Source organism: Polyodon spathula, chromosome 3, assembly GCF_017654505.1.
Source record: "Polyodon spathula isolate WHYD16114869_AA chromosome 3, ASM1765450v1, whole genome shotgun sequence".
In the NCBI taxonomy this organism is placed as follows: domain Eukaryota; kingdom Metazoa; phylum Chordata; class Actinopteri; order Acipenseriformes; family Polyodontidae; genus Polyodon; species Polyodon spathula.
In genome coordinates, this window is record NC_054536.1 from 24,401,986 (window position 1) to 24,425,344 (window position 23,359).

The window sequence follows — 23,359 nt, forward strand, 5'->3', positions numbered from 1 at the left end:
TAAGCAAATGCTAAAGCACAGAAAATTAAAACTTTCAAATAAAAAATAATTCTCTTTCAGAACTATACAGTCTTACTAAAAAGATTTAAGATTGAAGTATCTTGGAAAAATCCTTATTCTACAGTACTGCCAATATCTTTTCACATCTTTTTCACCAAAAATGCCAATGTTTTTTGAATTCTAAAAAGCTGCTGCAACTGATAAACAATTTGAACACAAAGCCATACCTTTTTTTGGTGACCCTGCCGTCCACTGAACTTGAGAAAAATCAGCTTTTCCATCTGTGAAATACTCTGACTGGTTATAATGATTCAAGGCCATGTCCATATTACAGAGCTCACCTTTAAACACGTTTCCTGGGTAACTACAGATATAAGGCTGATTCGTTACCCAGGCCTGCTCCATATATGCATTATTTTGTAGAACCTGCGCATCACAACTGTTGTAACCCTGGCTCTCCTCTGTGTGCATGCAGTAGTCTATTGGCTGCACCAGGAAATTACTACCTGTGGTATGGTGGACATTGTACATCTCCTGCATGCAGTAGTTCATAGTGGTACAAAGAGAAATACAAAGAGTACTACTTTGCAACCAATTAAGATAACTTAATAACAAAATATATATAAATACAAGTATATAAGATTAAATGACTGCTTAAAATGTTAATTACTTAAAAAAAGGCAAATAAAACATTCCAACTTGTAATTCTATATATATATATATTATATATATATATATATATGGTACGGCACGTTAAGTGCTAGAATCTGCTTTATATATGGGAGCTCTGTCAACTCCCCCGCCCCTCCATTAGTCAAACAAATTGGGAAGCAGATTTATGACAGGCCGAGGTTCTAATCTGCAACGGTTACTAATTCTTGGTAAGACGACAGACAGATAGCGATGTCCACCAGACAAAGAAACACTGCGGCCTAGTCCGTTACATCTCCACAAGAGCGTTTTTTGGAAAACACATTCATACCTCGATGATATGAAACTGGTTTTTAAACTTCTTACACTAAACTCAGCTTCTTTATTTCTTTCTTTCTTGTTTTAAACAAACTCTTAAATAGAAAGGAGGATACCACAACGATGGGAAATCCCAAAATCTGCTTTAACACTTGCTTGTTTACTTACTTGCTCAGTATTGATTCCATTTTTGCGAGAGTTTCCTAATCACATTTAATCATCCTAAGCCGCTATCAGTCATATTGATTATGTTTTACAGTATTAACCATATGGCAGGTATGAAGACCTTTAGCTGAATTTCAGCTTTGGATTTTCAGCATAACAAGTGTTTTTTTTTTTTTTTTTTTTTTCAAAACGGACTATTTTAAATAATACAAAAATCAAGACAAAAGATTCCACTAATTGTAATATTTTACAATAAGAACAGACATTCTAGAGGATGGAAGTTGAACAGGAGTGACATACATTAATTTAAAAAAATGACCTAATTAAGTATTCTGCCCAATTAAATAAATAAAAGGCAGCGTTCAGAACATCAACATGTTTGGAAAGCGCAGACTTTTCAATTCAGTTACGCAAAAATGCAATACACTACCATTTGTATCCCTGTATATCCACTGTAGTAAGTGTGGGAGTTATGCATACAAGGCATTTTCAAGCTTTCGTCAGGGAAGTAATGTATGCTGTTAAAGTTATCAAAATCAGAAAGAAACGATTTGATGCAGGCAGAAGTCATTATAACAATATTGTTTACCTCTACCTCGACACATTAAAACAACAGGGTTTTTTTGCCAATTTTTTTAATGCTGTCAACTTTGTAATAGAACAAAAGCTTAATAAATCCAGCCCATTATGCATTTTAAATGGCATTATCCAGAGTGCCCAATTTTACTAAATGTAAAAAGTTAGCTGACTTAACTGCACCTCAGACAGACTGATAAGACTATAAAGCGATCAACACTAAACATCTGTTAATAGCCAGGGTGTCTAAGGTAAATCTGATGAAAAAGGGTTCTTATACCAGTTTAACTTTTTTCTGAGGTGACGGCCTTTGGAGCAAGCTAATCTTTCTATTACTGTCAAAGCGGTTTACTTAAAAAAATTAGCAATTGGCCGCATGACAGATCGGGGCAAACATAAATTTTGTTATAATCCCACTTTGTGGAACTGCACAGAATTTGTATTTTTTGTTTTTGTTTTTGTATACTGCCTTTTCACAGCACTTGCCTAAAACATATTCTCTGGCAAACAGAAACCCCACGAGTCACATATTTATCCGGATATTTACCAGCCATTACTGCAAAGAAGCTTTTGTAGCTTGACTGAACTTCAAACGAAATCAAGGCATCAAAAAGAATGTGATTATCACACTAGTTCTGTAGGCAGTCAACATTCAGGATCCTATACATAAGTGAACATTACAGTACAGTATACCTTACCATAATTAATGTATTTTGGTTGACCTTCAAACTTTGGTTGTAGATTTTAACAGCTAGCCTATGCTTTCTTAAAAACAGTGGTATAGTGTACATACATACACACATCTATGTATAAATGCAATATCTTTCCTCTTTATGCCCATCCAGTATAAAGAACAGCTCTCCATTAAGACCACTTTCGGTCAGCCCTTTTCAGTTTGGACAAACAGCTTAATGAGACCATTTAAATGAATCCCTTTTGCAGTCGTAATTTAAAGATTTCCCCAAATAAGCTAGAATAGAGTCCTCACAGATCATATATATTTAAACTCAATTTGCTTGAACCACCATGCGTGACTAGGTGGCTTAGGTCCCTGGTAAGCTTTGGAAACCCTGGTAGTAATTCCTTGGAATTTAAAAATGACTAGACTGTGTTGATGTTCAAATAGTTTACTCTGCAACAATACAATCCATTATTCTGTCTGAAACAGACACAGTCACGTTTTTAAAATGCTAGTGTTTTAATTTGTAGCGATTTACAAAGTAAAACAATAAAAAAATTAAAAAACCTTGGTTACTGTACCTTTGACTTTTTTTCTAAACTTTCCTTCTGTTGAAATTCCAGTCAGTGGACTGCACTGTGTCCTGTGGTCCCACTGGTAAAAAGTGTCAGTTCTATCTAGCCCTGATCCAATGAGTGGATGCTCCTCAGAGTTCCTCAAAGTATTACCTTCATTTTTGTACAGCTTTCCACAAAACCGCCATTTGTGGTCACTTAAAAATCCAGCAGCCTTGTGGCTGGCACACTGGTGCACACCTTTTTCAGCACTGGAAGCCACAGACTGGTAAAACGAGGGTACTGCCAGCATCCTATTGAGCTGCGGTGTTTTAGTAAACACATTCTGCCCCAGTTGTTCCGAAGGGCGTTGGTATACTTCATTTTCATGCTGGCCCTGGAAGAGACAACCTTGATGGCCCACAGAACTTTTCAGCCAAGAACTTTCAGCAACCATGCTGAAAGCTTTCCTTTAACTTGTGCCTGTGCCCTGTCTACACGCCTTTCTGTCTACATGCACTCCTTACCCTGCATGCTCACACAGTGTTGCTTTGACAGTGCATGTTTTTCCCAACAATTTATTGCCTAGGCTCATCGATCACTTGAGGTCTCAGGGGTTCAGGGCTGGTCATGAACAATTTTCAGAGACTTGGAAATTAAAACAACAGGGATTCTGCCTTAACTGACTTTGCTCTTACTGCCAGATGTCCTGAGAGACACTGCATTACCTAAGGTAGACATTCTGATAAGGGGCATCTTATCATGTTATGGAGGTAGCGTGAGGGCACAAACAGAAGACTTGTCCCCCACTGACTTTGTTTATTTGTGTACCACACTAGGTGTCTTGTGAATAACATTATTTTCACAAGCAGGTCTTGGGACAAAAGCATAAAATTTCTTTTTTTTTTTTTATTTTAAGTCTTATTTGAAGCTGCTTTTCAAAATAATTGAATTTATTTGTAGCAAAACACTTCTCAGATTAAAATTAACAGAACACAAAAGGCAAAAAACACCAGGACACTAGATTTAACTTTTTCAATTAACACTTACAGAAATATAATTTAGCAGCAGTTAATTACTTAAGAAAGGAGATGTGTGCTTACGTATTGAAAGCAATTGCTTTTAATTTGATAGCTGTTTAATATAATTAAACCTGCACTAACTATTTAAAATGGAATGAGCAAATTCAATTTAATTAAGTTCCACTAAAGATCTTGAGATAAATCGGGAGTCATAGCAAAATCGGGTACATTTACAACTTAGATACCACCATTCTTGGCCCTGCAAATTAACTCTCATCTGAAATACTCACTGAGTATAAGACTTACCTTAACCCCTCCCAACCATTCTTACTGTACACGTATTCGTGCATGTGAGATCCGATTGTTTCACAGTGACGTATTCTCCCCTTTCTCACTATATCGGCCGCAGCATATGTCTTAATGCTCATGAGATAATCATTTGCCCTGACCTACATATTGCGGCCATGTTAATGTCTTTGCAGAAATGACCGGTTTTGCAACAATTGCTTTTTTCTCGTGAAATTTAAAAAGATGCTGAGGTACCACATTTCTACAGAGTTTTAAAAAGCCATCAGGGTGTGATGAACAAATACATACAATGATTCAGTGAATCTAAACAAGGATGCATTAGTTAAGAATCTTAGAATTTCTGTTTTTTTTTTTCCATCAGCTCAGTCTAATGTTTCTGTTAAAAGGTTAAAGACAACATTCTGGGCTTCTGCTTGGAAAGGCCAGGGGTTGTTGTTTAGTGCTAACTTGTTGCACTCAGTCTGGAAAGCACACAGACCTCCTAACTTAGGGAGAGACATAACCTATGTGAGAGAGAAACAGTACCTGCACACATAGTTTAACATTCTAAGCCCTTTCTTGCATCGCTCATTCATCAAGTTTAAGTTGATCACATGAGACTGGCTGGCAGAAGAGGTAACATTTGTAGCTCCTGTGTTTTAAGTTTCAGAACCCTACAGCAGCCTGAGTCTATGACTGTGTGCATTGTAAGTTTCAAAGATACAGCTATCTGATCCTAATTGCCTATAAATATGTACGCATGGTTTGATTTTAAGACTTGTCTATTCACCAATCTGTGATGTGCCCAGTTTAAAGTGTAAATACGTTTTTCAAGTGCCAAATTACAAATTGAAGTGATGGTTTACAATTGTATTATTAAAAATACAAAAATCAGCATAAAAATTTGTATTTGCCATTTTTTGATATTGAATTGCTTTTTGATATTATGTACTAGCGCAGTAGGGTATTGGCGTGTATCACCATGTATCCATGTAACACCGATATCTTGACATTTGACACCACATCCTGTACCTGCGTTGGGAACGTGTGGATGCTGGCCTGGCATTTTGTAGGGTCAAAAACCCTGTTGGACAGACCCAGATGGCTCAAACACCGCCTCCCATGATCCAGACCCAGAGCTGCAGGCTAGATAGGTCTGTATGCCATAAGGTCCCCCGTGCCCGACTGAGTAGGTCGCAGCACGTTGGCAGTCTCCACGGCTGGCCACATAGAAGCTGCATAAAAGGTTATAAACCTCCGGGGCAAAAATGGGGCTACTAGGAGCACCTTGGCCTGGTACTGCTTGTTTTACTCCAGACACAATGGGAGCAAGGCTGCCTCTGATTCTGATCTGATCTGCAAACGCATGCACAGTCTGTGCTTCTATAGCGCATTGTACTTCCTTGTGACTTAAGACTGCATTACCTGTAACCTCCCACAGAGCTGGCCCTTCCATGCTGCCTGGCTTCAAGGACAGGATAGCGGCTCCATTTGCAGCTCCCCATGCAGGCCATGCATCAGCTCCAGCTTTTTCTTCCAGGAACACAGATAAATACGGTCATAACATCAGATTTGCTGGTTCCAAGCAAATCTGTAACAATTACAACTCCTCAGTTTTTCAGGAATCTCCATATATACAACTAATGTGGCGATGCCCATTCTCAATAAGTTTGCCCAGTTGCCCCAAGAAATGACATTCAAATATGCTCACAGTTTCCACCCCAATAATCATCCCAGCTTTGATTAAAGCCCTTGAACATCCCAGACCAGCTTTTCACAACCTATCTCATCAACGGTCTGCAGCACGGATTTTCTACTGGCCTGTCAAGAATCCCAGTATCATCGTATATTTGCAATAACTTACACTCAGCAACCTTGGACCCTCAATCAGTCAGCACTGTCACTCTGACCCCCAGCAGAAGCAATCACAAAGTTCAGAGCACTATTTTCTGCACTCAGTGACCCCCTCTCAGAAGAGAAAAACACCGGTCCAGTACACACTCTGGAGTTCTTAGGCATCACCCTGGACACAATTAACTTTGAAGCCCACCTACCTCCTGCTAAATTGGAACGTATTTGATACCTCATCAATCAATTTCAAATCGCAAACTCTACCAGAAACGCAACCTGCTATCCTTGCTGGGCTACTTCAATTACACAATTCGCATCATCCCCCAGGGTAGAACCTTCATTTCACATCTCCTAGCTCTCTTCTACAGTATCAAGCCTGGAGGCTCGGATAAACATAGCTGCTGAATCGATGCTTTATCTCTCCTCCATATCATCAGATTCTGCCAACTGATCCCAGCCGCAGCTCGTGTCCCACTGCAGGTCCCGCTATTCCAGAACCTGGTGTTCAATTAAACTCAACTGTATCCAAGCTCCTTCAATCTTACAGAAACTGCATGGGTTCAGCTCTCACCACAAGGCCATCTTACACCACAGGCTGGAACTGCTATTCAGTCTTCTGTACTCAAAATCAGATTCTTCCTATTCTGTTCAATCAAGACTGGATCCTCACTTTCATTGCACACGCAAGGCACTCTCTCCATCTGGCTCCAGGCAAAATTAGATCATACATTAGTGGGATCCAGTATTACTATCGCTTATTGGCAGTTTCTTCCCTTATCTAGTCCGACACTGCGAGGAACCATCAAAAGCATAGCCCCATCTTCCCCATCACGGCTACTTATATCTGTGGACATTTTATTCACTTTAATACAAATCTTTCAAAATGGCTGTTCAATCCTTTCAGCGACCTACACATGGAGACAATGTGTTTAACCACTTTCTTCGGATTCCTCAGATGTGCAGAGTTCACAGTTCCATCAATCCCCAGTTTTCCCTCCATCAGCATCCATTCCTGTGACCTCTCACTGGTTCCCGGATCCCACTTCCTCCTCATACTATGCACTTCAATCAGCTTAGTCAAGGCCAGTTCATTCAGCTGCCAAAGATGAACTCTCCTCTCTGCCCTTACAGCTCCATGTCTAGATACCTCGCACATAGGAAATCCTTCCTCCCGTCAGCCCCACTGTTTGTGGATTCTTCCTGTTCAGTCGTATCAAGACATTGGTTCTCTTCCCACCTGGCCTCTCTGATCTCCAAGGCAGGCTTCCTGCCTAGTTCTACACCCCTCACTCCTTCAGGATCAGGGCAGCAACATCGGCAGCCAAGGCAAGAATCAACCAGCATCTCATCTATGATTTAAAAAGGTATTCTTAAATCCCAGGCTCCCATCCCATGAAATAGTATACAAAATATAATGTATACTTCTGGCAGACACAAACATGCCAATGTGTTATCTGTAATATTAAAATTATGTGGAAAGCAACAGATACTGTACAAAACAAAAGGGTCATTTACATAATTTTCATTTCTATGTAACGATAACACTGTTTATTCCTTAAATTAAAAGACTCTAAATTGGATTGAAAAATTAAAGCTCTTATCTTCCAACCGTCACTATTGCATCTACTTGCACAAAGGGTATGGTTAAAGCACTTAAATTAGGCAATAACAGGGTCTGACAAAAATACCAATCTTAATCTCCTTTGTGTATGAGAAAATATTTAGCAGTCTTAAAAAAATCCAGTAATTAATTAAGGTTCCCTGCCTTTTTCCACTCATTGTTCAACAATAAAGCTGTGAACAGCCTGTAGTCACACACACATGATCTCAGACTCAAATTGCTATCTAAGCTACTGCCAGCTGAGGTCAGTCAGAACAACAGTAGAAGTTGAGAAACAGGAGGAAGCCTCTATTCTATAGAGATGCTGCTAGACTTGTAACTGGAAAGTATAAAAGGGTAAATTAGATTTCAGGTTTCTAATGGCTGTGTGATTTCGTTACCACAATTGTTATCAATTATTTGGTCTACCGGTAACTACTATTTAACCAGAAAGCCTGATATACTCTGTCTACAAGCTATTAAATGGAACAACCTGCAAAAATGTTCCTAAACAAACACAATTTAGTCTTTGTCAATTCAGTATCACCAACTGTTGAAATTACATATAGTAATAGAATCACTTATCTACAGATGTACTAAAACTTTTTTTTTTTTTTTTGTAGTTTGCAAAACATGAACACAAGGGTTCTCCATAGACAGCACTGGTTTGAGAATGTCTGTGGGGAAAATATGAAGCTGGCATCTCAAATGGTTTAACATATTAGCAGTGGATTAATGACAATTGCACATAAACGCCCCTCATCGTACATTTTGTTTTGTCTGTAAAACAAGAAACAGAAGAAATCAAGAGTTTATGCAAACAAAGCATCCAACCCCTCGCCCACACTGTCACCAGTGCATTGGACAGTTATGTCACCATATATGCTAAGACCTTTACTTAATACTGTGCCGAGGCACCCTTTGCCCTAGCCTTGACTCTACTGGAAGGTGTTATGAGGGAACATGCTCAACACGAATGAGATTCAGGAATTGTGGTTGTCATGCCTGAAGTGTCTGTGGCATGGCAGTATCTTGAAAATAGCCATTGCCATCAGGGTGCAAGATCACATTTCAGACTACACAATCAACCTAGTCTGTATATGTGCTGTATAACTTATTCTTAATCTAAATTCGGAAGAACATGTACAGGGACTCAAGCTTCAATTGCAAGTGTGAATGCCATGAAAAAGACACCATGATCTACAGTACATATGCAGTAGTGGATAAAGAAAGAAAACAGGATATATACAATGAAGGCTATATCTTAATTAATTTCTAGTGTGGCAGCATTCTAACTAAACATAAAATGTAATGCCACAAGTTTTGCTTTGTGGATAACGATACGAATCATCCGTGTGTACTACTAGCTTATAGAATACTCATTTTCTTGGTCTAGAATTCATTACAAGTTGTTACTGAAATCACCTTTTCAGGGAAAAATAGCAGTTGATTAAATCTTCTGTGAAGAAATATAGCTGATGGCACCCAAACTAATCCATGTATGAGAAACATCTTTAACCCACAATATTCCGGGAAAGATATTTGGTCTCAGACAGTTTTGTCTGGTTCAATACACTTTGAACTCTGTATCTGGCGACAAGCCTAATCAGGTCTTTACACTTGTGTGTGACAGCTTGGATGCCCCCAGGTGTTCACTTCAGGCAAGGCATCTTTTTAATACATTGCTGAATACATTCTCACACTTTTATTTAGTTTTATAGTCACATATGATGGAAACAAATGAAAGACTACACATTTAATGTGATATACTTCATCTTGGCTGTCCAATGTACTGATAGCAAAGTAAGTTCAATAAAAATAATTATGACTCACACTGTATAAAACCGTAGTTGAGTTGCTTGTGATTATGCTTTTAAAGGTCATTCCCTTTTTAACATTTATCATTTATAAATGCATAACAGAATTCAATCAATGAGAAATCACACAAACTGCATTAATTTTAAGTTATTTAACCAGATTACACTTTATACACAACCATGCTTTACTTTAATTTGATTAATGATTTCTGATAGATTTTTTTTATTTACGCGATAGTGCCCGTTGATGATGGCCCTACCGTGTAATAATTGACCGTGATGGGAGTTATGCGTCCCGAGCCGAAGTTGAGGGCACTAAGGAAAGTCAAGGTCAACTATCACACAATACAGCCATCATCAATATTTATATTAGAAAATTATTTTTACCATTGTTTTCTTTAAACAAAAAAAACCTTAAAACTTAGATTTAACTTGAGCGTGTACTGATTTGTCGTTAGGGTTACGAGGGTCACAAGCTCATTAGTACAATCCCTTATTACAAGTGAATGTAAACACTGTGATGCGGAGCTCTGTAACCAAGCAGAGTTATTATTGTTTTCCAGAAATAAAACATTTAATGTTGGATTAAATCACTGGTGCAGCTTGGTTCTTTGCAAGTGCACAACACTGGCAAAACAATTTCAGTTCACATCAGCAGTATATGTTGTGGCCTTGCAGGTGCACAGACCCACTAAAACTCAATACATTTATCTGATCAAGCAGTAAGTGCATGCAATGTTCTCATGTATTCTATGTTACCATGGCAACAGACCCCAAAACTGGAAAAAAATAATGGTATTAGTTACGTTCATATGTATGAATGTGACTAATATTTTTCATATTTGACTCCTTCCTCTGTCTTCTTCAGTGTGGAGTGCTTGCCTGGGCCGTTTCATGTCAACAGCCGCCATATTTACCACTAATTAAAACAAGCACTGCAAAGCAGACAATACTAGGCTACATTCAAAACAAACAAAGATATGGGAAATTAAATAAAAGTTCTCTCTGAAGCATAGTAGCGTAACCTGTGCAGACATAACTATGAATGCAGCATTTCCTACAACAGCGAGTCACAGTTTACACAAACAAAATTACACTATCAGCTAAACAAAAAACATTTAAGAAAGAAGGTAAGAAACACAGAATATATAAAATAATAATATGGGTCAGAATATATTACCACACAAATATATGTATCTCGTTAGTACTGAGTCTCTGTGGTTTTTCTACTTTTTTTCTATTTTTTTTAACTACTTTATCTACTTAATGTGTTAAAAAATGGAAAAGTAAAATATTCAATTTGAACAGATATTCCAATTAAAAAATGCTTTGTTGGCCTGTGCTGCTACAGTAACAAATTCCAGTACAAAGCAGTGAATTACTGCAAAGAAAGACCTCAGCTGTTTTCTCTTCAAGGTTATTTAAGATCAAAGACCCTTGTATCATACAAATGATATATTAGCCTTCATAAATGAGCATCCCGGGGCCATTTACAGACTAACCCATTAACAAAGGCTGCAACAGCCTGCTAACTAAGGAATACATAAATAATATCGTTATATTTCTGAAAAGTAGTACAACTGTGACACATTCAAAATGAACAGAGCTGTCAAAGTAAAAACACATCAGTACCAAACTAAATGAACTTACTGCATCCAGTCTTGTAATTGCAATTTGTGCTCTGCTAAGGTGGTGAAAAGTGGTGCAAGAGATGAGAGCAAAATGCTCCCTGGACCTGTATTACAATGGGTGCAGAGAGATATGTGCAAGTAGTGGAGGCTGGGCCTGAAATAGCTGCTCATGGTTCCCAAGCTAATGTCTTCTTTAGAAGAATGTGATCATTTTGTAGTTAAAACAGGGTGTCTTATATATGTCAGGGTTTCATTATTTGCATAATGCACACTTCTTATATACATACAACCCAATCAAAAGCACAGTAGTGCTGCATACATGGTGTAATATGTACTGTACAAATAAAGAAGCCAATTTTACCATCTTACCAGCAGGGGTCAGAAGTATCCAACAGACACAACAAGGCATGGCAATATCTGTTATATTTTGTAAGCAATGGTCCCTCTGAGACCTGTCTTTTCCAAAATGCTTTGATGGATGAATATAACTATCAATACCACACTACTTATAGACGTATTAACTCTAAATTAGAATGTGCTGAATTTACACTGCATATTATAGGGTATGAGACCCAAAGGCCTTGGCAAGTAGAATATTTCCCTCGCAGAGAGGTAGCGCGGTTTTGTTTTTACATAACCTGTGCCAATTTAAGACCAGAGGACACAGTTGGAAATTAAGTGAGATGGAGATAGACTTAGAACAGAAAGAATTCACACAAAGGGTGGTGAGGGTATGGGATGGGCCATCTGGTCATGCTGTTGAGGCAAAATCACTTAGATTCTTTAAGACCCAACTTGACAAAGTTCTGAGATCATCTACTAAGAACCGGGCGAACTTAGATGAGCTGAATGGACTCCTTTCTTTCATAAATCTTATGTTCTTATTACGGGATAGATTTTTTTTTTAATAATAATCACACACATAGAAGTCTCCCATTATGCAATTTTATGCCAAATCCCAAATTTACACACTCTACTTGCCAGCAGCTCTTTTCAAGACTGGCAACTAAACTATAACGGCACAGACTCTACCTTGCCTATTGACAAGAAAAAATCAATTGTGGAAAAGTTTGGGTGCGTGGTGCAAGAAAAAAAAAACACATCATACACATTTGTGCCAGAGTAAAAAAATTGGCGTAATATCCATCACAGCACATTGTGTACTGAAAACATCTGGCATTATCACTACTTGTGTGCAGAGGGAACTGGATCAGTTTCAGCTGTGATTAAGAGTTTATCTGTCACAGATGCCAAAGGGAAGTTAAAACAGCTATATTAATTATTTGTGTCGTGCTTACATACGCACTATGGTGTGAAAAGGGAATAGCAGTCTTCAACAACTGGTGAGGAGATGAGAGGTTTAGAACTAAATAACATGTTATCGTTATTTACTATAATACAAAAAAATAATTGCCTGGGTTACAACTATATCTCAGGATCACACAGTTTAATATTTTCTGCCTTGTTTTACTTATTTGAACAGTAGGTCCCTAACTGAATAATAATTATGTTGGGTTTTACATTATAAACAACCAGGACTTGCTGAGTTTTTAAATAATAATATATAAAGGATGTTCATAACCTCAATTGACCTCAGTTTGAGCAGAGCTCTATACACCACTCAATGTAAAGCCATGCAGTAAAAATCCACTCAGATAGAACTAAACATATTTCATTGGAACTTTAATCAGCGGGCTTCATTTTGTACACAGTCAATCATATTCACTGAACTGACTATAGTTACCACAGTATTAATAAATAGTTAGTGAAACCTTTATTTTTAATTTTAACAGTGGTTATGCTAGAAACTGAATTATATTTGACATTTAAAGCAATTCAGAATTCAACATACTATAAAAGAGTTTAGAAAAGACTACAGTTGTTGTCTCCTAGAATGAACATGTGCGAACATAATTACATTGAAAGTAGTAATACTAACAGAACCTAGTAAAATCCTTGACATTTTTATCAAGAGCTCTGTTGATATTTATTATATACAGTTTTTAGAATTGCATTATTTATCTTTTCCTTACAGCTTGTCAGTTTAACAGGAGGAGCCTATAAAAACTCATCTTTGTTTTGAACATTAAATAGACACCATTGATGTCTGAGGATGAGCTTTTCATGGGAAATCCATGCAGGTAGACTGATTAGGTGGAACAGTGCAAGCACAAAGCTTTTCTAATTTTATCATTGGTGAAATAATTGGAGATGTCCTGCAACTATCTGCTTTAGATATAATTAAAAAAAAACAACGCTGTAGCCCAGTTTCTACTGAATACAATGTTGATGCACCATGAGGTGCTGCAAGCAGCAAGGCAAAAGACAGAAGAGAAAGCTAATGTTACAAAAGCAACAGTAAAGTGTTAATTGCATCAAGAATAGCTGGCAGGTGAAACCCATGTTGCCGCCAGGTATGCAAATCATACAAGAGTTTTTTTCAAAATGTGAAGAATAAGACTCTCTCTGTTCTTTCTTTGAACAGAGGCAACTAAGCTGAATCATAAGGCTTTCAGCATCAAGTAAAATCACCAAAAACCCTACTTAAACTGGTTTAGGTTCATATGTTATAATATATCCTTTGCTACACAACATTTACAGAGATTTTTTGTAAAACAAAATAAAATGCTTCAGACCTATTCACTGCCACGTCCCTGACTGTCATTCTGAGGAAACTTGAAAAAGTTAGGCCTGTGTTTCAATATGCTAACCTTTAGAAGGATGGTGGTTAAACTTTTCTTTATTTATTTTTTTTAGGAATCTCTTTTACAATTTATACTGACTAGAAGAAGTGAGACCAGATAATTGTACTGTTTCATTGCTGAAAAAAATAAACACAAATTTCTAATAGATTTTAAAAATACCAAACTTAGTGAATATACTAGGCACTATTTTGAACCAAAGGCAAAGGAAGATAATGAAAAATAAAATGAGGCAGCACTTTCGTTCTTGTGTTAATGATGCAAGAACATCTTTAACCCTTTTTTGTTAATTCCCAGATCTGTTATTCAAGTGGGACTACAATTACACCTATAACACAGTTATATTGAGACTAGAAAAATAAACACATATCCTGTTTACTGCAGAAGACTTCAAATTATGTAACATCAAATTATGTAAATGTGCAAGTGTATTTAGGATTTTAAAAAGGGCCAAAGGCTTGGATCTATAAAAAGCCTAACACATAAAAAAACAACACACATTGCGCCCTTTCAACTTCCACAAACACAAAATCATAAAACATACAGCAGAGGCTTATGCTTCTCATCCTGCAGCACATCTGTGACTAATATAATCAATCTTTGGAAAAAAACTGTTGTTGCCCTTGGCAAGACTGAATTCTCTGTACCTGTCTCATCTGAGAGAACATACAGAAACTTTGGGAATGAGAAAAGTCAATTCAGCCCTTCAAGGATCGTCCCTTGTTAGCACACCATTCTCCCCTCTAAAAAAGCATTCTATTTTTTAAATGTTCCCAGTGTTTTAGATCCTACTGCTTCACTTGGTAGGCACTTATAACACTCTTTGTAAAAACAATCGCTTCCTGCCTTCTGTTCTAAACTTACTTTTACTTAGTTTCTATGTATGCCCTCTTGTTCTTCTCTCAGTGCTAAATTTATAGTAGTGTCATGGGTTAACGTTATCTAGACCATTTATGATTTTAAAGACTTCAATCAAGTCCCCTCTTTCCCTTCTTTTTCCAGGCTGAAGAGATTTAAATTTGTTGAACCCGTCCTCATAGTTCACGTCATTAAGTCCTGGGATCAGCCAAGTCGTTTTTCTCTAGTGTAGTGATGTCAATTTGTGGTGAGGTAACCAAAATTGCACACACTGTTGTGGGGTTGGGGTCTAACTGAGACAGTTTTTGCAATATAGCCTAACATTATATTTGCCTTTTTAGTTGCCTCACTATATTGGCCAGATACTTTTAATGATGACTTCAATATAACCCTGAGATCCTTTTCAAAGCCCTCACCCCCTATGTCCATCCTGTTCATTTTATACTTATAACATGTTTTTTTTTTTTTACGCCAATATGCAATACTTTATATTTCTTAACATTAAAATTAATTTGCCACAAGTTTGCCCAGTTACTGAGAAGGTCCAAATCCCTTCGAATTATCTGGGCTACGGATTCAGAGTCCACTACTCCCCCAAGTTTGGTATCCCCTGCAAACTTAACAATGTGTATCTTGGTCCAAATCATTTATATAAATACAGACCCTTGTGGTACCCCACTAAACACTTCTCACAATTACTCTCTACTTTCTGTTTTTTACCAGGTTCTGTATCCAATTACACGTCCTCTCCTGTAATCCTGCTGATTTTAATTTATGTATAAGTCTTTCATGTAGGACTTTGTCAAAGGCTTTTTGAAAATCAAGATACACTATATCAGAAGTGTTGCCATCATTTACATTAGCTGCAACATCCTCAAAAAAGTAAAGTAGGTTAGTTAAGCATGATCTCCCTCTTCTGAACCTATGCTGGCTATCACCTATAATATTGTTGCAGACTTCAAGCTTACCTCTTAATATATCATTTTGCACATTACGAAAGTTCAACTAATAGGTCTATAATTACCTGGCTTTGTCTGATCCCCCATTTTTAAATAATGGCACAACATTTGCAAGCTTCCAATCTTTCAGGACCTTGCCTGCTTCTATAGAACTATTCATGATGCTAGCCAGTGGTCTGCTATTTCTACCTTTGTTTCCTTAAGCACCCTTGGATAAATCTCATCTTGGCCCAGTGATTTGCAGATTACTTAATATCTCTACTTCTTTAACACCTGTCTGTGTGCAAACAGGTGACACTGGCAGCATATTTGTGTCCTGTCTGGTGAAAACAGGTGAAAACATAGGCCAAGGTAGAACATTGATGTGTCCTGCATTTTACATATTACATGTTGACAGACATTATCCTGTTGCAATGTGGTCATGTCATAATGTGAACCCAGAAAAAGCGTAATTGTATAGCAGAAGGACTTATGTATATTGTTGGATCTTTGAAACTCTCTGGTGAAAGCAGTTAAAAGACAGGGCATCCAATCCAAATATTGATATTTTCCTTCTACTCCGAACATAGAACGGACTGTACTTTCTCACAGAACAATCAATCAGATCAAACAATTGTACCAACTGACCCTTTAACCAGACATGCGTGACTTACTGAGCAAATGAAAACGTCAGGAAATCACATTATGATCAACATACATATTGAGTGAAAAGCTCACCCCAAAACGAACACCTGAATTGCACAGTGCAAGTGGTGTATTACTTTTGCTGATGAGTATAATTTTGATCAAAGCCTGTTAACACAATTATAACTTAAGAATAGTACATACCATTACTACAGCAGTAAAATCAAGCATTTAGTTTATATATCAATTTATAAAAAAAAGACTGAGGGTTTCAAGACTACCCTGAAGGCACCTCAGGCATTTTTTAAACTAATTATGTGCTTGCTAATCATGTGCTAATATGGCACGGCTCCACAGTATTTAATCCTTAAACAAGAATACTTTGAACTGTCACAGTGCCCATTGTATGTTTTCAGAAAACACAAAAGGAGTTACAGAAGCCTTGTGTGCAAAAGACTGGGAAATGAAAATCTAGCAATATAAAAATCAAGGGCATTTTGGGTAACAGTGACAGCAGAAAAAAAAATACTGCTGCGGCACATCTTCCCGTGCCAATGTAAACATTAAAAAAAGAAGCCCATAAGGCTGTTGAGGGAACATCTTAAACAGTTTAAAAGGACTGGTTATACCTGCAACGAGGAAGCCACGGCAAATCAATGGATACCCAGTAAGATTATCCCCACCGTTATTGTCACAACAGGCCGAAGACCGGTGTACATCCCGTGCCTGGAGGATGAATGTGCAGCTCTGTTGAAAGAGTATGAAGATTCAGGAGAACCAGAGATTGCTGGTCAGAGAACCTGCTGGAATCATTGGATGCAGCCAGAACAGCGCGCTGGGAGGAATCGACAAGTAACCTCGATTTCACCCACTCAAGCAGGAAGGCATGGAACTTGATCCGCTGACTTGGTACATCCCAGAAACCTCCTTCATGTAGCCGCCCAGGAATGACGGCAAACCAGGTGGCCATTCACCTGATAGAGATTGGCAAAGCACCTCTCGAGAAACAATGGAAGAGACATGTAAGAGACGAGTGGCGCCAACTCCACCGAAGGAATAGTGGTCAGGTCACAGTTAATCCAGTCACACCTGCTGAATTGGCAGAAGCTCTGAACAGAATGAAATCTGGAACCGCCATGGGCTATGACAACATCCCCCCAGAATTCCTGAAGCACTTAGGACCACGGGTAAGGTCATGGCTGGCTGGGTTTCTAACGCGTGTCCTGTCAGAGCACAACATGCCACGAGTTTGGCGATGTTCAAAAGTCATCGCTATCCTGAAACCGGTTAAGGACCCTCGCATTGCAGCAAGTTACAGACCTATATCATTACCTTCAGTATGCTACAAGGTCCTGGAGCGGGTGATCCTTAAATGCATCACCCCAGATGTTGAGCGGATCCACCCAATTGAACAAGCAGGTTTCAGAGCAGGAAGACGTACATGTGATCAAGACCTGGCTCTAGCTACCTTCATCGAAAACGGCTTCCAGCAGAAGTTTAAAACCGGCGCCATTTTCTTGGATTTAACTGCAGCGTACGACACTGTCTGGCGCACACGCCTCTTGTTAAAGCTGGCAAAATCCTTGCCAGCTTGGGTTCCAGATGTCGTGGAGTTCCTGCTGCGAGACCGGAGGATACGAGTACACATGGGTGAAGAAGTGAGCAGGTGGCGGATTCAGCAGAATGGTCTCCCACAAGGATCTGTTCTCACACCCACTCTCTTCAATGTGTATGTCTCGGACCTTCCTCATACAAGATCTAGCAAGTTCATGTATGCGGACGACATCTGCTGTGCCACTCAAGCCCAAGCTTTCGAAGAACTGGAAGAGCGTCTCAACATCGATATGGCAATCTTATCCGACTACTGCAAAAAGTGGCGACTCCAACCAAGCATCACAAAAACTGTATCAGCAGTTTTTCATCTGTACAATGCAAGCGCTTCATGGGAACTGAATGTAGTCCTAGATGGTGAACGGCTTAAGTGTGATCACAGCCCAATTTACCTCGGTGTTACCCTGGATCGTTCACTGACATTCCACGACCACCTGATAAAGACAGCCGCGAAAGTCCGCGCAAGAAACAACTTGCTGAGTATGTTGGCCGGCATATCATGGGGAGCACAAACACCGGTCCTCTGGTCCACAGCCCTTGCTCTCTGCTACTCAACAGCTGAGTACTGTGCCCCAGTCTGGTGTCGCAGTTCACATGCAAAGAAAATTGACACTCTGTGGACCATCTCCGGCACTTTTCGCTCAACTCCGGTCCAGTGGCTACCGGTGCTGAGCAACATCACACCTCTACACTTTCGGCGCAAGGAAGCAGTGGTCAAAATCGTCAACAAGATCCAGGATAACCCGGCATTACCACCGCATGACTTTATCCTCCATCCACCAAAGGTGCGTCTGGAATCTAGATGTCCAGTCTGGCTGTCACTTCCTGACCCTGATTGGTCATCAACAACCCAGTGGCAAGAGGAGTGGTACCAGAGCGACACTCGCAACTAATTCCTCATTGCCGATCCAACAGACCACCTGCCCAGCTTTGACTTGCCACGTCAAGATTGAACTTTACTCAATCGCTATCGTACTGGTCACGGTCGGTGTGCAGCTTGTCTTTATGACTGGGGTGTCTTTATGACTCGTAGACAGCCCACTCTGCTCATGTGGACAGAAACAGACAATGCTTCACGTTGTGGAGGACTGCCCGCTGACAAGTTTCCCGGGTGGTCGTGTTTTACACACAGCTGTTGATTCAGCAGTTGCTTGGCTGCGCAAGAACAGCACACGCTAAGAAGACTGTCACTTCCTAGAAATTCACTAACTGATGGCAAGAGGAAAATACATGTTACAGGGTTACCAACATGCAGAAATTAGCAAGAACCTCTACAGCTACCCTCTGAATTAACACAGCAAAACATATTTAGCAGCACACATTACACCTCAATCACAGTCAGCATAAGTATAACAATGCATCATTGCTATTGTTTATGACTTTAGTTTGAGAGATGTGAAAAAGATATGATTTTTATGAAAACACTTCCCCCTTTTTTTTATAGTACCCTTTTCCTACAATAGTGTTATACAATTACACAAACAACCCCCTATTAAAAACAAGCTACTCCCTTTCATAATCTGGAATCTGTGATTAGAAATCTTCCTCCGCGGATAAATTGAGGGCTGTGATATTCTTACATGAGCTTTACAGGCTCATTCAAAAACATCCACAGTGTTGCTATGCACCGCTTAGACTGCTCTGCCTGAGTGGAATACACATGAGAAAAACAACAGTTCTGTGAATTGACTGTAATGGTGTTTTTGTTGCTTTACCACATAGCTGCTGCGCTTGGTTACAATGTCTGTAATAGGGACGGGCATTTACACATATTTTAATAATCGAGTGCACGTAATTTACTAAATGATTAAACAATTCTATTATTGTACTTTACATCAATATGTCAAAAATAATACTTACACAATACCACAATTGACATAATACGTTACTTCAAAATGACAAAATCGAGGTTCTATTTGACAATGCTTCAATAAGTAGCTCTTTTTATTAATAGGAAGTGTAATACAAGTATAGTATGCATAAATCCCAACTTATGCACCATTTCCAAACAGCAATTAAAAGGCAGCATAACCTACAGATTATGAATCAATACATTATGTCTTCATTGGATGACTAAAAAATATAAATAAATGTTTACATTGAGTAATCTATCATATTAAATACAATACATACCTCCCGGTCCTGGTATACGTTCTGTTACATGAATCTTATATAAACCTTAAATAATGTAGTAAAGACTATACATGAAATCCATGAATGTTATTAACTAAAAGTCAAATTAAAAGTACAAAACAGGTTTCTTTTTTAAAATGTATTTAATCTTGTCCTTCAACAGTACTGATAGTCCATGTATCTTTAGCGATCATTTCAACCGTTTGGTTCATTATTCACGCCTTTGTGTAGCGCATTTAGAGGAGCAAGCTGTAATGGTTCGTTGTGATTGACCAGCACTTCTGCTGCTTGTAAAAGCATACTGTCAACAGTCTCACAGTGAACAGAGCCCGAGGCTTGCTGCTGGTCCTCTCCCTGCAGGTACATAGTTACATGCTGCTTATGTCGCAGGTGGTTATTATTGTCCTATTTTACTGTTTTAGTGTCAACTTTGGTAAAATGTCCCCAAACAACTTTTTTTTTTTTTTTTTTAATAAATTATTTTTCAAATCAGATTGGATTTTTTGAAAAGTGCGTCTGGCTGCAATCTTGTTCATGTTCCGTTTGTCTTGCTTATTATTATCAGCCACAGTGGTTTAAGTACACATAATTATACCATGACCCCCAATAATACTGCATTGCATGATATCTCTTTTTTGTAAAATATCTCCATTTTGTAGTTTATTGTACTAATTACATTTAACAACAAAAGTTTTAGTATGTGCAATGGTGCATTTGTTTTCCTGTCAGGAGCTTTAGTAATTTAGATCCACAGAAAGAAATAATAATGTATTTAATTTATATTTATTTATTGTAATACATTGGGCTGCAGGCTTAGTTTGGTTAATGGGTCTGTTCAGATCATTTATGTTTGTTGCAGTATAAGACAGCTTCTACAATTTAGCAATTTCCTAAACAACTAACAATGATCTAATCGATTATTTGAATAAACTATTACACCTGCCCATCCCTGGAGTGTAAACGAATAAAAATATCCTTTTCAGTGCAGTTTTTCTATGCCTAGTTTCTAGGGATTTTAAAATGTAACAAACAATAATAAATAAAACAAATCACCCTTGCACATATTATTTAGTATAACTTTACTATATAAGCTGGAAAGAGATATTATCATTCATCTGAAAGAGCCTAGATGGACACCATGCTACTTATGCAATACTGGTACAGCATAATAATAAAAATCTGTATAAAAACTAGATTTCTGTATGAATTAACAGGTCATTTTTATTTTGAGGTTATGAATTCACACATTTTTTCACATATCTCTCTGCAATGCAACCATTTTATTTGATATTTAAATACACTGGGGTTTGACTGTAATGTACACAAAATACTTAGAATAAAACTGGTAAGAGCATAATAGGGACATTATAATAAAATATTCTTACCCGACATACTGCTGGGCATTATGGCCTAGAAATCATTTCTGGTTCTTCTGTTAACCACAATGAGACCTGCAAGATAATTAACTAGGAGGTTAAAATAATAAATAATAATAATAATAATAATAATAATAATAATAATAATAATAATAATAATAATAAACTGTAAGGCAGTTTTACGGCTCCCAAACACAATACTATTTGGATATTTTGGCAAGCTGTAGCATTGCAGCACAAGTGCCAGCAACAGATCAGTTTAATGGAGCAGTTTCAATTCAGAACACTGCATTAGTTCATTATCTCACGATGCTTTAAACACCATCGTAACCGTGACCCTATCGACACACTGTAAGGAGTTATAAGTCATTTTACATTTAACCTTAAGGAGAGGTCAAAGGTCACAATCAAGGTAATTTTTGGATAGAGCATACATGGGTTCCTTTCTGTGTTCTATAGTAACCATTAACCTACATACATTCTGTAAGGCGTTATAAGCTAGTTTTACATTTTAACTTAAGGAGAGGTGAAAGCTCATAGGCAAGGTCATTTTTGGATAGAGCACATATAGGTTCCCATATGTGTTCCATAGTAACCATTAACCTATCTGCACTTTGTAAGGCGTTAAGGTAGCTTTACATTTGACAGAAGATTTTGAAAGGTTTTTAAAGAAATGTGTCAGGTGAACTTATTGGTTTACGCACAAACACCATTTTTGAAAAAGTCAATTGTATTAACACAGGGATGATGCTTGTCAACTTTGAAGTTAATCAACTAAATTATGTTCAGCTGAAGTGGTTTTAAATTAAACAAAACATATGTCTGTCCGCCATCTTGTTTTATGAAAGAACACCATTTTGCCATATTTGAATTCCACTGTCCCTAGGATGACACCTACCAAGTTAGGAGTTAGTTGGTTTGCGAACAGAAGCAGTTTGATGTTTGGCCATGTTTTGTGGCAGCCATTTTGATAGTAAAATGTATCACAGCAACTTCTGCTTCGCAAACTTGAAGTGGGTTTGGTTTCTGATGACATTTACAAAGTTTCGGATCAATCGGTTCACCAGTTCCCAAGAAGAACATTTCAAAAGGCTTTTCCACAAAATGCATCAGGCCGCCATTCTGGTTGATGCAGGATCGCAATCTATACAGCAACTGTAATCTACACAGGATGATACCTGCCAGATTTCATGTTGATTGGTTACACCACGTGCGAACAGGAGCAGTTTAAAGTTTTGGGAGGAAAAACAACAAAAAAAAAAAAAAACCCTAAAAAAAACAAAAAAACTTTACAATAACAATAAGCTTCCCAAGCCAGCTTGGAAGCCTAATAATAACAATAATAATAATAAAATATTATTATTATTATTATTATTATTATTATTATTATTATTATTATTATTATTATTATTATTAAATTATTAAACTTACATTCAATTTCACTGTGGGATACTGAAAATTAAAGGAATGCTCACATTCAAAGAGCACAGGGCAAACTGGTATAGCAGATGTGTTTGAGAGACAAGCATCTAATACAGATCAATGAATTAAAACTTTTTTGGGTAGAATTAAACCCTATCAGATTTTGTCGCCTTTAAAGCACGCTTAGCTTAGAGCAGGGTTTCATTTATACATACCTTACAGTAGTTTCCAGATGTTCTTTTCTTAATTACAAATCCAAGGGAGCCTGCAGAATAAAAGGCCTCATTAATTTACCCCAAGGATGAATGTGTGTGTGTGTGTGTGTGTGTGTGTGTGTGTGTTCACCTGTAAACACATTGCTGTGGTGTAGCTCTGGGCGGGCTCCACTTTCAAAATCAAACACACTGAATATGGGAGTGCCATGATTTAACCAGACTATACTGTTGCTGTGTAATTCAAGGACTTATTACAGTAAGATATTCCAAATCTTTTTACTCTCCATCTGTTGGTGATATGCTTAAA

General features: G+C 37.9%; 1 protein-coding gene across 2 annotated transcripts in view; it reads right to left on the minus strand.

Moving 5' to 3' along the window:
* The window catches only part of LOC121312884 (thyroid hormone receptor beta-A), a 92,109-nt gene that overhangs the window by 8,010 nt on the left and 60,740 nt on the right, over positions 1–23,359 (minus strand). Inside the window, exons 3-4 of one of the 2 annotated variants that reach the window (XM_041244763.1) lie at positions 23,053–23,102; positions 21,425–21,490 (exon numbers count right to left, since the gene is read on the minus strand). In XM_041244763.1, the coding sequence (XP_041100697.1) occupies positions 21,425–21,443 (19 nt within the window). In that variant the 5' untranslated portion in view covers positions 21,444–21,490; positions 23,053–23,102. Of the gene's footprint in view, positions 1–227; positions 645–21,424; positions 21,491–23,052; positions 23,103–23,359 lie in introns of those variants that run through there. The other variant, XM_041244764.1, reaches the window with a different exon arrangement.